This window comes from Schistocerca gregaria, chromosome 2, assembly GCF_023897955.1.
Source record: "Schistocerca gregaria isolate iqSchGreg1 chromosome 2, iqSchGreg1.2, whole genome shotgun sequence".
Taxonomy (NCBI): domain Eukaryota; kingdom Metazoa; phylum Arthropoda; class Insecta; order Orthoptera; family Acrididae; genus Schistocerca; species Schistocerca gregaria.
The window spans coordinates 1,004,875,785-1,004,892,743 of record NC_064921.1 but is presented as its reverse complement, the minus strand read 5'-3'; the positions used below and the strand labels follow the sequence as shown (position 1 = coordinate 1,004,892,743).

At 40.9% G+C, this 16,959-nt stretch overlaps 1 protein-coding gene across 1 annotated transcript in view; it reads right to left on the bottom strand.

Moving 5' to 3' along the window:
• Positions 1–16,959, bottom strand: part of LOC126335507 (UTP--glucose-1-phosphate uridylyltransferase-like) — a 249,487-nt gene that overhangs the window by 46,686 nt on the left and 185,842 nt on the right. The window contains exons 8-9 of the mRNA XM_049998861.1: positions 11,455–11,593; positions 2,937–3,074 (exon numbers count right to left, since the gene is read on the bottom strand). Of these exons, the coding sequence (XP_049854818.1) occupies positions 2,937–3,074; positions 11,455–11,593 (277 nt within the window). The remainder of the gene's footprint in view (positions 1–2,936; positions 3,075–11,454; positions 11,594–16,959) is intronic.

Genomic DNA, 16,959 nt, shown 5'->3' with positions numbered 1-16,959 from the left:
AGAAGCCTTCCTAAAAGACAATTTCCATTCCTTCCGAACTGACTATGCGAATGTAGACGAGATGTGGCTCAAATTCAAAGATATAGTAGCAACAGCAATTGAGATATTCATACCTCATAAATTGGTAAGAGATGGAACGGATCCCCCGTGGTACACAAAAAAAGGCCCGAACGCTGTTGCAGAGGCAACGGAAAAAGCATGCGAAATTCAGAAGAACGGGAAATCCCGAAGATGGGCTAAAACTTACAGACGCGCGAAATTTGGCACGTACTTCGATGCGAGATGCCTTTAGTAGGTTCCACAACGAAACATTGTCTCGAAATTTGGTAGAAAATCCGAAGAAATTCTGGTCGTATGTAAAGTACAGAAGCGGCAAGACGCAGTCAATACCTTCGCTGCACAGTGCCGATGGTACTGTTATCGACAACAGTGCCGCTAAGGGGAGTTATTGGACGCAGTTTTCCGAAATTCCTTCACCAGGGAAGACGAATGGAATATTCCAGAATTTGAAACACAAACATCTGCTAGCATGAGTTTCTTAGAAGTAGATACCTTAGGGGTTGCGAAGCAACTCAAATCGCTTGACACGGGCAAGTCTTCAGGGCCAGATTGTATACCGATTAGGTTCCTTTCAGATTACGCTGATACTATAGCTCCCTACTTAGCACTCATATACAACCGCTCGCTCACCGGTAGATCTGTACCTACAGATTGGAAAATTGCGCAGGTCGCACCAGTGTTCAAGAAGGGTAGTAGGAGTAATCCATTTAACTACAGACCTATATCATTGACGTCGGTCTGCAGTAGGGTTTTGGAGCATATACTGTATTCAAACATTATGAATCACCTCGAAGGGAACGATCTATTGACACGTAATCAGCATGGCTTCAGAAAACATCGCTCTTGTGCAACGCAGCTAGCTCTTTATTCGCACGAAGTAATGGCCGCTATCGACAGGGGATCTCAAGTTGATTCCGTATTTCTAGATTTCCGGAAAGCTTTTGACACTGTTCCTCACAAGCGACTTCTAATCAAGCTGCGGAGCTATGGGGTATCGTCTCAATTGTGCGACTGGATTCGTGATTTCCTGTCAGGAAGGTCGCAGTTCGTAGTAATAGACGGCAAATCATCGAGTAAAATTGAAGTGATATCAGGTGTTCCCCAGGGAAGCGTCCTGGGACCTCTGCTGTTCCTGATCTATATAAATGACCTGGGTGACAATCTGAGCAGTTCTCTTAGATTGTTCGCAGATGATGCTGTAATTTACCGTCTAGTAAGGTCATCCGAAGACCAGTATCAGTTGCAAAGCGATTTAGAAAAGATTGCTGTATGGTGTGTCAGGTGGCAGTTGACGCTAAATAACGAAAAGTGTGAGATGATCCACATGAGTTCCAAAAGAAATCCGTTGGAATTCGATTACTCGATAAATAGTACAATTCTCAAGGCTGTCAATTCAACTAAGTACCTGGGTGTTAAAATTACGAACAACTTCAGTTGGAAGGACCACATAGATAATATTGTCGGGAAGGCGAGCCAAAGGTTGCGTTTCATTGGCAGGACACTTAGAAGATGCAACAAGTCCACTAAAGAGACAGCTTACATTACACTCGTTCGTCCTCTGTTAGAATATTGCTGCGCGTTGTGGGATCCTTACCAGGTGGGATTGACGGAGGACATCGAAAGGGTGCAAAAAAGGACAGCTCGTTTTGTATTATCACGTAATAGGGGAGAGAGTGTGGCAGATATGATACACGAGTTGGGATGGAAGTCATTACAGCATAGACGTTTTTCGTCGCGGCGAGACCTTTTTACGAAATTTCAGTCACCAACTTTCTCTTCCGAATGCGAAAATATTTTGTTGAGCCCAACCTACATAGGTAGGAATGATCATCAAAATAAAATAAGAGAAATCAGAGCTCGAACAGAAAGGTTTAGGTTTTCGTTTTTCCCGCTCGCTGTTCGGGAGTGGAATAGTAGAGAGATAGTATGATTGTGGTTCGATGAACCCTCTGCCAAGCACTTAAATGTGAATTGCAAAGTAGTCATGTAGATGTAGATGTAGATGTAGCATACGTAGCCGAACTCAGACGTTTCAGTATACCATCAATGTGTTGCTTCCAGTTTAACCTCTTATCAATGGCCACACCTAAAAATTTTGAAAATTCTACCTTAGCTACAGACTTCTGTTCAAAGTCCATATTTATTACTGGAGTTGTGCCATTTACTGTACGGAACTGTATATACTGTGTTTTATCAAAATTTAAAGAGAGTCCGTTTGCTGAGAACCACTTAATAATTTTGTGAAAAACATCATTTACAATTACATCACTTAGTTCTTGGTTTTTGGATGTTATTACTATACTTGTATCATCAGCAAAAATAACTAACTTTGCATCTTCATCAATGTGGAATGGTAAGTCATTAATGTATATCAAGAACAGTAAAGGACCTAAGACCGAACCCTGTGGGACCCCGTGCTTGATAGCCCCCCAGTTTGAGGAATCAGCTGTTGTTTTAACATTACATAAACACTTATTTCAACTTTCTGCATTCTTCCAGTTAAGTATGAATTAAGATGGCTTAACGGCTGTCCGAAGAAATATTGTAGCAAAAATCACACGTACGTTTACTTGGATGAAGCAATATTGAATTAAGATCACTCTTTGCCATACAGTTTCAGTGACCAAGTAATTAGGCATAAAAACTTGAGGTTTTATGAAATGACCTGGTTGTTTTTTTTCCAACATACCACTCCATAACAGTAGGCCTACATTAGTCACGAATGTAGTGTAACATCAGCCGTGTTTACACCATTCAGTGATATTAACGGCACCACAGTTCTGTGCAGCCATAGTGCTATCAAACCGTAAACAATACTACAGAATCATAATCTTATGATATACTATATTGCTCACTGAAAGTACATATTCACTTACCTTTGCTTCCATCAAAAGATTTAATCGCAGCCCCCACTGCTGTCTCAAGCTGTATAACAGGGAGTCCATTTGACATCTTCTTTTTATTAACAATGACTTCCATTTCTAGCCACTTTTCTTCGACATTTCGTTTCACAGCTGAACGAAAGAAATATATTTTTACTATAAACACTTTAAAAATTCAGAGTCTGTACTATCTGGAGCTAGCACCACCTGTTGTATTTCTTAATTTTAACGAGTTTCATCTATTTACATGGTTACATTTTGCAATGTGACTTTACCTCTTATTAGCACGTGCAAGGCAACTGACTATCACAAACATTATCAACTTGCTTTATTCTCTTTTCATTATATGTTGTTACAGTTCCTCCCTGATAAAAGTAACGCTGACAACTGCTACCCTGGATGTAATTAGTGCCGGAGTGAGGTATGTTTACTTTTATTGCTTTTTTGGTATCAAACACAATGACTATCATTATAATCACCATTTTTGTTTATTGAATTCTCTGTCAAATTCCTGATGATGAGCATGTCCTCAAAGCCAATTGCATAATAAATAATTTACATTCTGAACAAAGATGTTGTTTTGTAAAATATCATTTAGGGCAAGGGTTCATTTTGCTGCAGACGTGTTACGACGTTATAGTGTACATGTCTAGATCTTTGATGTGATATCACAGATATAGGTTTAGGTGTCAGATACTTTTCAGAAATTGTTTGTGATGCTGCACTAAAAGTAATTTATCAGCGGATTTATGTTCATCTCTGACCATCTTGAGCTGCCATTGCCTCTAATGGTGTGTTACCGGTGAGTGAGTTTACATCTTACATCAAAGTATCTCAGTTGAGTGTGTTTATATTTCGTGGTCAGCAGTTACCGCTTGAAGCGGATCTGAAAGCCAAGTAATGATAAATTTCTTTGTGAACTGTAGTCAGTTCTCAACACAGATAACAATGGAATAATTTAATGTAAAGTTTGGTGTATTCTGCACAAAAGTGTGAATATAGGGGCACATAACCAGTTTCATCTTTAAATACTAATTATTATGTGATTAAACGGGTGTCATATATGTAAGATGTCAATCACATAAGTAGTTAAGTTTACCATATGCCAGGTGGCTATAATTAAATTGACGATGCTCCGAGTACGGCAGTGTGGACTGTATACATCACAATACACTAAATAATGTGTGGTTAAGGCCTCCCATTGGGTAGACCGTTCGCCTGGTGCAAGTCTTTTGAGTTGACGCCACTTCGGAGACTTGCGTGTCGATGAGGATGAGATGATGATGATTAGGGCAACACAACAATACGCTGAAACACCGTAGCTATGTTCATTAATTGATATGCTCAGGGAGAAGGCTGAAAAAAATAATAGGTCTGCTTTCCATCACCAGGAGAAATTATGGCACAATAAGCAGTGAGAATGTGGTGTGGGTGCAGGAAAAGGGAAGGAGCAATAAAAACATGATAATGATGGTTCTGGCCTGTTTAGTAGGATATGCTCACAAGTTACATCATCTGTTTAATATGGTCTCCCGAGTCAACATCATACTCCATCTGTAACATAATATGGTTGACATTTCTCTCAAAAATTCAAATTGCTCTGAGCACTATGGGACTTAGCATCTGAGGTCATCAGTCCCCTAGAACTTAGAACTACTTAAACCTAACTAACCTAAGGACATCGCACACATCCATGCCCGAAGCAGAATTTGAACCTGCGACCGAAGCAGTCGCCCGGTTCCGGACTAAAGCGCCCAGAACCGCTCGGCCACTAAGGCCGGCGGACAGTTCTCTGTTGGTCCATCATGGACAGGAGACGTCGGCTGGTTAAGCAACTGTCAATGTCAATGAAATTCACAAGCAGCCGTGTATCTTAAAATGTTATTTTATTTTATTTTGAAGGCTACCAGTTTCAGCATTTCACTAGCTCTCCATTCGAAAACTTGATAGCAACCTAGGTTGCTATCAAGTCTTCAAATGAAGCAATAGTGTAATGACTCAGTTCACGACATCCAGAGATTTATGGCTGTATATGACATGTTCGTTTATTTGGAGAGATGCATATGGACTCTGAAGATGGCCTAGTGAAATGGTGAAAGTGGCAGCCTTCAAAATAAAATAACATCTTAAGATACAAGGCTGTTGGAGGACTTCATTGATATTGACAGCAGCTAGCAGTTGGTCGCAGAGCGGTATGTCGTCGTACACTATCCTTCAGATCACGAAGAGTCTGGATATATATCTGATAGATAATATCTTTCAGATATCATTACAACCAGAAATCAAATGGATTAAGGTGGAGATTTGCAAGGCCACACATCTTGAAATTTCCTACAGATGATGTGGTAGTTACCAAAGATTTCTTGAAGCAAATCCTTCACCTGGCAAGCGGCATGTGGTGTTGTTCTATCTTGCGAGGAAATAGTGGTGTGGATGTAATACTGTTCCTCCAACGAAGTCCTTATAACATGCAGACGTCACTATATGCCCAAGAGGTGGCATCTCCTCGACGTAAACGGACCGAGAATGAAGGAGAGCTAGTGAAACCACACGACACAGTCACATAAACTGAGTGCAATGGATGTTCCTGCAAAACATGTGGCCGATCAGAATCCCACAGTTATCTGCATTGAAGGCACTGTGTAGAATAAAATGTGCCTTGTTCATCCAAGAAAATTCCCCAGCCACACCAGCCATGTTCACGCATGACAAAAAACGAAGGGCAAAGTCACGGCGTTGTAGCCTGTCCTGGGGTTTCAAGTGGTACATATTCTGCGAATCTTGTAGGTACAGCAGTGTCACATGCACTTCAAAAATTTTTTTAACTGTTAACCAGGGCAGAGACAATTCCATGACACAGCTGAAGCACAAGCTGCATAACTTGAGACATGTGCTGCAACTTCATTAACAACTGCCAAGGGAATGGGCTGCCTCCTTATGCCTGCTCCACCATCTACACTCCTGGAAATGGAAAAAAGAACACATTGACACCGGTGTGTCAGACCCACCATACTTTCTCCGGACACTGCGAGAGGGCTGTACAAGCAATGATCACACGCACGGCACAGCGGACACACCAGGAACCGCGGTGTTGGCTGTCGAATGGCGCTAGCTGCGCAGCATTTGTACACCGTCTCCGTCAGTGTCAGCCAGTTTGCCGTGGCATACGGAGCTCCATCGCAGTCTTTAACACTGGTAGCATGCCGCGACAGCGTGGACGTGAACCGTATGTGCAGCTGACGGACTTTGAGCGAGGGCGTATAGTGGGCATGCGGGAGGCCGGGTGGACGTACCGCCGAATTGCTCAACACGTGGGGCGTGTGGTCTCCACAGTACATCGATGTTGTCGCCAGTGGTCGGCGGAAGGTGCACGTGCCCGTCGACCTGGGACCGGACCGCAGCGACGCACGGATGCATGCTAAGACTGTAGGATCCTACGCAGTGCCGTAGGGGACCGCACCGCCACTTCCCAGCAAATTAGGAACACTGTTGCTCCTGAGGTATCGGCGAGGACCATTCGCAACCGTCTCCATGAAGCTGGGTTACGTACCCGCACACCGTTAGGCCGTCTTCCGCTCACGCTGCAACATCGTGCAGCCCGCCTCCAGTGGTGTCGCGACAGGCGTGAATGGAGGGACGAATGGAGACGTGTCGTCTTCAGCGATGAGAGTCGCTTCTGCCTTGGTGCCAATGATGGTCGTATGCGTGTTTGGCGCCGTACAGGTGAGCGCCACAATCAGGACTGCATACGACCGAGGCACACAGGGCCAACACCCGGCATCATGGTGTGGGGAGCGATCTCCTACACTGGCCGTACACCTCTGGTGATCGTCGAGGGGACAGTACATTGTGCACAGTACATCCAAACCATCATCTAATCCATCGTTCTACCATTCCTAGACCGGCAAGGGAACTTGCTGTTCCAACAGGACAATGCACATCCGCATGTATCCCGTGCCACCCAACGTGCTCTAGAAGGTGTATGTCAACTACCCTGGCCCGCAAGATCTCCGAATCTGTGCCCCATTGAGCATGTTTGGGACTGGATGAAGCGTCGTCTCACGCGGTCTGCACGTCCAGCACGAACGCTGGTCCAAATGAGGCGCCAGGTGGAAATGGTATGGCAAGCCGTTCCACAGGACTACATTCAGCATCTCTACGATCGTCTCCATGGGAGAATAGCAGCCTGCATTGCTGCGAAAGGTGGATATACACTGTACTAGTGCCGACATTGTGCATGCTCTGTTGCCTGTGTCCATGTGCCTGTGGTTCTGTCAGTGAGATCATGTGATGTATCTGACCCCAGGAATGTGTCAATAAAGTTTCCCCTTCCTGGGACAATGAATTCACGGTGTTCTTATTTCAATTTCCAGGAGTGTAATTCGCCTAGCCCATTTATTGACATGGAGCCTCTTAGTAGCTGCTTCTATCGGCTATATTTCCAAAGTGCAGCGCTGCTATTACTGCCCTTCTGATAAAACAAGTTTACTGGCATTGCATGGTCTTCCTTCTTAATAGGCATTGCGATTCATATGGAAAACTTCAACCTTGTAAACCCTTAATACCAACAATCACTTCACAAAAGAAATCAACATGTGTCACGAAGAAATAAGCAGCATACCGACATCAAAACAGGGAACATTCACATTCTGACTGCTTACAGTGCCATATTTTCACCTGGTGGTAGAAAATGAAAGTATTATTTTTTTCCAGCATATTCCGCATACGAGCGCACCGATTAATGAACATATTTACGATGTTTCAGTGCCCTGCAATGTATATAGCCCGCACTGCTGCACTCGGAACACTGTTAGGTTAATTGTAACCACGTAGTATTATAATTATATTATTTATGGCGAACACAGCGAAATTTATGACATTTCAAAGTTAACTGCAATTAACAATAGATCAAACACATTTTAAACTATCGCTATCCTGTCATGGAAGATATGGCATGAAAATCAACAGAGCTGTTTACACACTTTGTCGTAGTTTTTCTATGGCAGAGTCTGCAGCAGGTTTATCCCTTCTTGATCAATCACCCAATGATTTATTTTGTCTTATCTTGAGTCCTGATGCTCTCTTTTCACTGCCTCCCTTTAGACTTGCATTCTTGGGAATTTGTTTCCAGAATGAAAATTACGAAATGTTGATGTAATCCGAGATGATCCAGTTTCTCACAACCATCAAGTCTCTGTAACTGCCACGCATTTTGTTCAGCTGCATCAATGTTATGAGCTATAAAACTGCAGTCACATTTTTTCCCTCTGATGGATGTGCTGTAGAGGTTTATGTTTTGATCAGACCTGTAAGACACCGCTAGCCCACGCCTCTCGCGGTGTGCGTTTAACCCCATTTAAATGACGCGCCAAGCGCGCGCACAGCGGCTGTACGATTAATTAAATAATCGGCGTGCTAACCACAGTTGAAATCTCTGGTCCAGAGGGACGTGAAGAGGCTGTGGTCCAGAGAGAGAGTAGAGTCAGTCGAGTCTTGTTCAGTCTTAAGAGTCAGTCGAGCTAGAAAGTGTCTTGTGAAACGATCATTCTGTGGATAATATTAGTGTGATGATTTCTTTTATATGTGTTGTGTTGTCTTCTTCGATGAGTAAAAAAAAAAAAAAAAAAAAAAAAAAAAAAAAAAAAAAAAATAGGTAAAATAAATTTTTGTGATGTCCATCAATAAGTTCATTCCAGTAAAATAGAACCACTTCCCTTCACCTTTATTCACCCTTTTTTCTTACTTTCCTTTCAACAAAAAAAAAAATTACAATCCTCTTTTTTTTTTAAATTCCGGACATCACAGCTCCACCCATGTTTCCATTGTAAAGGTGAATCATATGAGGTTGTTTGATAGCTATTCCTTTCTTCTCACTCTGTGAAAATCGTTTCACTATGTATATTAGCTTTACAGGTGTAGAGTTGGAACCTATTGTGACTACACTATAGTCATTCCGTCTTGCAACTACCATATTGCTTGATTCGTTACTTTTGAAATCAATGGTTCATCTCCTTACTTTTAAATATTACAAATAATATTCTGTATATCAATAAGCAACTTTCCAATGGCTGTTTCCACACTGTTGTGAATGACATGCACCTTGCAATCCACACCTATAAGATAATTCATATCAAGGCGTTCTTGTAATTTATCAAAAACATTTTCTCTGCCACTTCCGTTGTCTCCATCAAACATATTGTTCATATTGTCAGTAGATAAACACACGAATTTCGATTCTGGACAGTGGTCACACAACTGACGTTATATTTTACGATATTACATTAGAAGATGCATTTTCAATAGAAATAACCTGCAATATTTGTTATGCACCCCTCATTCTGAAATGAAATACGTTTTTAACTAATACTGCAAGAAAGTTTGTTGATTTTTAATTACTGGTATCAATGGATAAACCACACGGTGAAGATCATCTTTAAGAAGTTGTTTGCACAAAGATGTTAGTTCGTTATTAACAATAGCTTCAGCTTTGGTTTGTTTAAAGCTAAAATTTACGCCATGACTTTTAAATGACATTCGTCAAGCAATCCATGAAACTGTAGCTTTGAATATGACACACGGTATGGTATGCAGAAGTTCCATCAGCTGCACCCAATGTAGTTCCTTCATCTCCTGGAATTTCACAAATTACACTTTGGCTACATGCACATTTATGTGATCCTGAATACCAAAGAATTTTATTTCATTATAGCCTATTAATAAATCATGTTAGTGCTGGCAATGTTTCACATTTTTAATTTATGTTTCATATAATGTAAGCAGGATTTCTTAAGATTTGTGAAACAAACTTACCTACTATTTCTTTGATGAAGAAGTCATTGATTTTCGAAGTTGCTGCAACAACAGCAGAAGACAGCAGCTTTGTTTGACTGATATATATTGCTGAATTTAATTCCACCATGTGCAATCGAAAATGTGGCATGACAGTAGAAGTCATACCTTCATCTCTTCAAGCAAAGAATATTCTCCCTTTAAGTTGGAAGGAAAGGTGATGTTGCATTCAGGCATAATAGCTTAGTTCTTGCAAATAACAACACAACACATTAGTTGCCAAGACTAGCCTAAGCCAACTTTTGTCTGTCTTCATTGTTCAAAGAACGTGCTTAAACGGTGGTGACAATAAGTGAGGTAAGAGCTGATCCAGCATTTCTCATGACAAGACAAAAACTCTGGACACATGTGCAAAAAAAGATGACGTCTCATTTGTGTACACAGGCACAGCTGAGTGTGTCAGTTAACTGCCTCACCTTAGTGTACCTGCATGACTTATTTAGATTGTCACTGTCACATACATGTAAGCTGAACATTATGAATTTGAAACTGTCGCGGGAAAGAGGCACTGCAACAAGTTTATTATGACAATTTGATCTTGTTTCCCAGTACACACTCCACTTCAGAACTTCAATACAACCGCTAAGTAAAAGTATAGCAATAAATAATGCCATTCCAACTGAAGTCACATGACACTGTCTATTATGTTTGGTGGCATATGTCTGTGACTGTAACAATGATAGCAATAACAGTATCGTCATCAAGAAATGACCACAATACTTGCAAAGGGCTTACATTGTTATGAATAAAATATTATTGAGACTATTTGTTATTGCAGTCTGTATGATCGCATTTCTCCTCTTTGCATTATCATTTTCATCCTATCTAACTTCCCCTGCTCCTATCTTTTCTCCTCTTGCTCCCACTCTTCCAGCATATTCACTTTCAATAACTAGTTCTACTTCTGTTTCAGTTCTTAGTCGACTTCCCTTAAATTACCTGAACCTGTTATATTTTCATCGTCTGAATCTTCATCAATCACATCACAAGATCAGATTTTGTAGGAAAAATTAGGTGATAGGTACCAGGTCACAAACTTTTTCAAGCCAAGAGCATGTCTTAGCCAGGCTATAGACGATATAGATTTCTTGTGCAAGAGTTTCTCAAAGCAGGACCATGTGATGATAGTGGGAAACAGTATTGATAGGGATCAGGGCTACAGTATTGTGTGTGACTTGGTAAAAACCATAAGTAATTAGTAATGTTTTATAATGATAGAAACAGTACTGTTTTATATTATGTCCAACATCTTACTGTACATTCTATGTACCACAATATCTCATGAACAAATAAACTAAATAAGTAAAAAACAATAAATACTCCGCAATGTTTTATTGTGTTTAAATTATTAAGTGAATGGAGAACGTCATGAACTGATAAAAGATAACTGTGTGAAATCTGCATAGATGTGCAGCTGAGGAAACAGCGTATTTTCATAAGGATTTGAAAGAATTTGCTTCCCATCTACAAGAAAGGATGAAGCCCACAAGGACTGCCACATTTCATCATAACATCCCATGACAGAAATAGTACCAGCTGTTAATTTTTTTAAACTGTTTCAGTTTAGAAAGGCAGTTGAGATGTGAACAACAGCAGCATTGTTTTGGAAGTATCACTCTAATAAAACAACAATTAATATGAAACAAATTAATGTGAAACTTACCATTTAACTGTATCCATAAATTATTTGTGTTGAAGTATTTAAAAATTGGGTTAGATTTAAAGTCTTCTAAATGCTCTTTAGGTATTTGTGCCGTCTCAAGCAGCTGAAGCTTCTCTTCATATATGACTAATGCACCACCCTGAAAAACATCTATTAAATCATATCGGGTCTACACCTCACTCATCAACTACTACATAAATATGTATAGATAAGGAATATAGCATTGTCTTCAGTTTTTGTACACTTTTAACAAAAGTTTATTATTCCATTAAATACATATTTGCTTCAATATGTCAGTTGATACAAGGTTTAAGTGTATTATGAATGCAACAAAATTATGTGCCCCTCTGCCTACTATCATTTGCCAAATAACATGTTTCGATGCTGTTATGGGATTCTAGATACAGATCATAGTATATGTAATAAATAGTTCCAAGTTTTTTATATACACATATATTTTACCACAAAGACTGATACGCATGAACACTGCATGAAGTACAAAGGCAGACTGAATTAAACATGGCGGCTCATCACAGAACTTAATGTTCCAAAGCTTGTAATTTGTGTGGTCGATGTGACCTATCGACGACACACAGCCCCCCAATCCATCACGCAGTACAGAATACGGCCTATGAGCACTGAGGGGGAATCATGTGGGTATCAGCGTCGGCGTGAGTGGTGCGAGGTGGAAGGTGCACAACCAGAAGCTCCATCTCCGTTGGGTCGGCGTGCGAAGGTGCAGTGGGCGGCCTCCAGTTGAACTTGTAATCCAAAAACCAGCAGGTGGGGAATGATGTGTTGGCCAACTCGGGAGTGGCAGTATAGTAGAGTAGGTGGTGTGTGAGCGTGCCTTTCCCAAATTTAATACTGAGCCATCTGAACAAATGAAAGCTCGAACACATGACAGGTTGCACTCTTGTGGGAGGGACAAACTGTGCAATATCTGGACGTTGAGTTCCTCAGTGAGGGTCGGGTCTGTGCTGTCAGTGAGCAGTACAAGCACATGATTATCTAACATCATAATTGACATGTTGTCGACATGGTCAAGTGGTACGTTGCAATGCAAAATGAAGGACGGGGCATCCGCGTCTCTAGTACCTGAAATGTCTTCAAAACCTGTGAATGGGGATGATGATGACATGCCTGAGGCACCTGCAAACTGCGGTGGTGGCTTGTTGGATGGAGAAAACCCAACTGTAGGTTGAACGGACTTGTTAGCAGATTCATCAAAAGAACATGTGCTCGGGCAGTCCGACTGGAATGGCAGAGGGGTGTTGGAGCCTATGAAGACAAGCTTGAGCCTGTATAGAGAAAAGGTTTATGGGCGATCTTTTATCACAATGTTGAACGTTGTCTCACCCCTCCCGAGTACTTCAAAGGGGCCGAGGTACGGGGGTTGTCTGACAGAGTCATCCCTGAGCATGACGTGCTGAGTGCAGTCGGCACGTAAGTGTCAGGTGGCGAATGGCTGAAAGGTGGGTGTAGCTGGGTGTTTCTAAAGTATGCCTACATCCTTCCGATAAAGTCTGGGAAGGAGCGGGAATCCCTTGGATCTTGGGGAAGAATTAGTTCCCCAGGGAAAACTGAGTTCTCGCCAAAAACAAATTCGGAAATCATCCCATGTAAATCTGGTTTAAATGTAGAACATAGGCCCAGCAACACCCAAGAAAGTGCCCAGGACCAGAAACAGTCGTGGCACCTGAATGCAGTTTTAAGGGTGCGGTGCCATTGTTCCACCAACTCGTTGCTTTTCAGGTGGTAGGCTGTCATATGGATCTTTCTAATGCCACAAAGATTACAGAGAATTGTAAAAAGTGCAGATTTGAACTGTCGACCCTGGTCGGTTGTGATAGTGGATGGACAGCTGAACCTAATGATCCAAGAAGAAATGAATCCTTTGGCCACAATTTCTGCTGTGATGTTAGATAAGGGGACGGCTTTCAGCCAACGAGACATTCGGTCTATTGTGGACAGTATATATCTGTGGCCCTGTGACTGAGGCAGAGGACCAATAAGGTCGATATTTACATGACAGAAATGTCCCTTAGAGATGTCAAACATGTCGAGCGATGGAGAGGTGTGATGTCCTATTTTGTTTCATTGACAGGAAATGCAGCTGCATACCCATGTTTGACAGTCCCAGTTCACATCTGTCCACACAAAACGATCGGTGACGAGTCGAGTGGTGGCTCCGACACCGGGGTGGGCGAGATTATGCAAGGCATCGAAAACCTGTCGGCTCAGCATGGACGGGAGCAAAGGCCGCAGAATGCCCGTAGAAGACTCGCACCACACTTGGTCCAAAATGCTAGGGAACTTTGTCATAGTAAACACGACTGAAGACTGTGGGTCCATGAGCAGAACCTGAGTGTCCTCGTCCAAAGCTTGTAGAGCGGCGAGGTCAGATAAATCGACGATACTTGAAATGGCGTTGATCCATGAGTGGACATCAGCAGGAATGTTCTCCATGCCTTTGATGTAGTGTACGTCTGTAGTAAATTGAGAGACCCGGTCAAAGTGGTAGAAACGTAAGTAAGAATGAAGAAAGGATGTCCCTCAATGTCAGTGCGGAAATGTTTGACAGATTTGTACACTGCCAGAAGCTCTCTATCAAAAGCGGAATATTTATTCTGTGCTGTAGACAGTTTTTGGAGAAGAAATGAAGTGGTAAAACTGTGTCGCCTTTGCTCTGTTGTAACACTGGCCAGACCACGATGTCGCTGGCGTCCATAGTGATGAACAAATCGGCAGATGGACCACGGTGGACGAGTACAAATGTGTGAGGTAAAGCTGTTTTAAGAGCAAAGGCAGACTGAATTAAACATGGCAGCTTGTCAGAGCAGTTAGTGTTCCAAAGACAGCAATTTGTGTGGTTGACGTGACTTATCAATACCACACTGTGAATCATTCACAAAATGAAAGGGATGTTATGTATACGAAAGTGCTGGTAGAAAATAAATATACTTATGGATTAAAGAGGACCACTCACCAAAAAGGAAAAGTGCTGAATCTTCCATAGTCACACACACAACAAGAAAGAGAACTTGCTAGCTTTTGGAGTAACCCTGTTTCAAGCTAGAGTAAAATCCACACAGAAAACACACAGGCACATTTGCATCACTCGCATGCTTACACATGCCAAAGCCCTTACATGGGCCAGTTGGGTGTACAGACTTGATACAGCAAACATGTGACGTGGTAAAGAAAGTACTGTAATATTTCTGAATCACAGACATTTATGGGGAAAAATACTCTGCTTTTAAGAGGTGTTGATTATTCAGAAAAGGATAAAAATACAGTATAGAATACAGTACATACAATGTACTGTAGATAGAAAAATAGTGTACTATCAAATACTATACATTAGTGAAAATTTAACTTTATTTCAGTAAGTACTATAGTAACAAATCCCTATGCACTAGAATAATATGGTATTAAAACATCTCTCATTCATTTTGGGGGAGGGGTCTGAAATTATCATGTATTTTTTCTTAACCAGAGAGTCAGTTATAACTGTTTTCCCAGTATGTGTTTCAACTGCTGCTGAGTCCCCTTTCATCACTTTTCATTAAAAAGTACTGTTTCAATTTTCTTACCTCTTCGACTGCCTGCTTACTTGAAAGTGGAGTGATGTTCAGTTCAGTTATGTCATCTTCATCTTCAGCCTGTTGTTGATTCTCAGCATTGTCACCACACCCTTCTTGATGCAGCTCTTGTATCAGTTTACTTACAGACAGTTGGCAATGAAAACCTCATAACTCCACCCATCTATAAGAACCTCGAACTTCCAAAAACAGTAACCCCATTATCAAAGAAACATTCAAAAGTTCATTGATTTCTCTAATCTGTAAATAACGAGGTTTTTACTGTATAGTTACACATGTAGCACCTTTATGTGTATACTTTATATCATCCTTTAAGGAACTATTCTCATTTCTCATGTAAAATTTAACAGAATGAAGTTACGAGGTTTTCATGACATACCATTGTTATGCTAGTTGATGCACTTTCTGTAAATAGTGCATCATCAGTAATGGAATATCACTCAGATCAACCAGATTCCCCTACTAAAGTCTGAAGGTCTTACTGACATTTCTTGAGATTGTTTTCTTCATCAATTGCTGAAGCACAGTCATTAAAAATGAACCTGGCCTTCTCGTAACATTGCTGACTGTAGTGCATTTTATTGTTTTAAGGCTGATGAAATCCACAGTATTGCATCCAATACACTGATAGATTTTCTGAGCTCATTTCCAGATTCTACACTACCCATTCAAGACAAAATATATCTCAACACAGTTGCCTGTAAATCGCTTTGAAAGTTTGAATAAACCACTAATCCAGTGGTGTGCAATGCACAGTATCACAATGGCAAGTGGCATTAACCAGAAACAAAATCATTTTCCTCTTTTTTTCTTTCTATTCTTCTATCAAATGCCAATAACCATTTGGTAATTACTGATGACATCATCCAAGGTAATTTACAAGGAAGCAATCCACATTCACTTTATACAAGCAAATACCCTCAAAACAGCTAGGTTTCAGAGCCTTACCAATAATTAAAGACTTTTCAAATTCACCTGTCATATTAACACACATTAGGATAGAGTCATTATTTTGAAATTTTGCCTCCTGAACAGTTTTCACTTTTCAAGGCCATTTTGCACTGAAGGATTTCTGATGAAAGGACAAGTGTCATCAAAATTAAAAATGTTTCTTTCTTCATAACCCTCATACATTCCTGTTACTCTTTTTGCCAATTTGACATGATGTTTTCATCCACTGAACTGGATTCACTAGACACAGTTAGAACTGTGGCGAGTCAACTCCTGAATTTCTCAAGCCAACCTAACAGACGATTTAAAATCATAAAGTCCTAAATCCTTGGCTGGCTGTGAGTACTTTCTCATGGGACAGAGGTGCAATAACTGGAAAGTTAGTCTATTGTTTTGAGCACAGCAGAACCATTCAAATTCAAATTGTCAACTTATAAGCCTGGTGTGATGGGGAAAGTAAATTAACTTGAAAGTTCATTCAGAGTCCATGATTTCAGAAAATCCTTTTTGTTTCATAAAATGTCACTGATCTGTGTTTTCCTAAAAGCAGACCTCAAGGCCATATCTCTAAATCTAAGCTATTCCTTTTCATAGACACTGATGATCACAGTCTTTACATTCAGCATTAACCATTTCCATTTTCATCACATCTTAGCACTACAGTACTTAAGCTCTCTCACTTGAAGACAGAAACAGTATACACTTTAACTTACAAAATGTTCAACTGCATGATAAATGACTATGTCTGTTTACATGTTGCTATGTAAATAGTTGAGTTCCATACTATATTGTTTATATTTAGATTAGGGTGAGACCAAAGGATTTAAGCTATACAAGACAGGATTCAGTCTAATATACGGGATCAGCAAAAAGTGTCTAAAGCACACAGCAGCAAACATTTCACCCCCACAGGACAAGAAAGAAAAACATGAAACCAGGTCCATTGCCA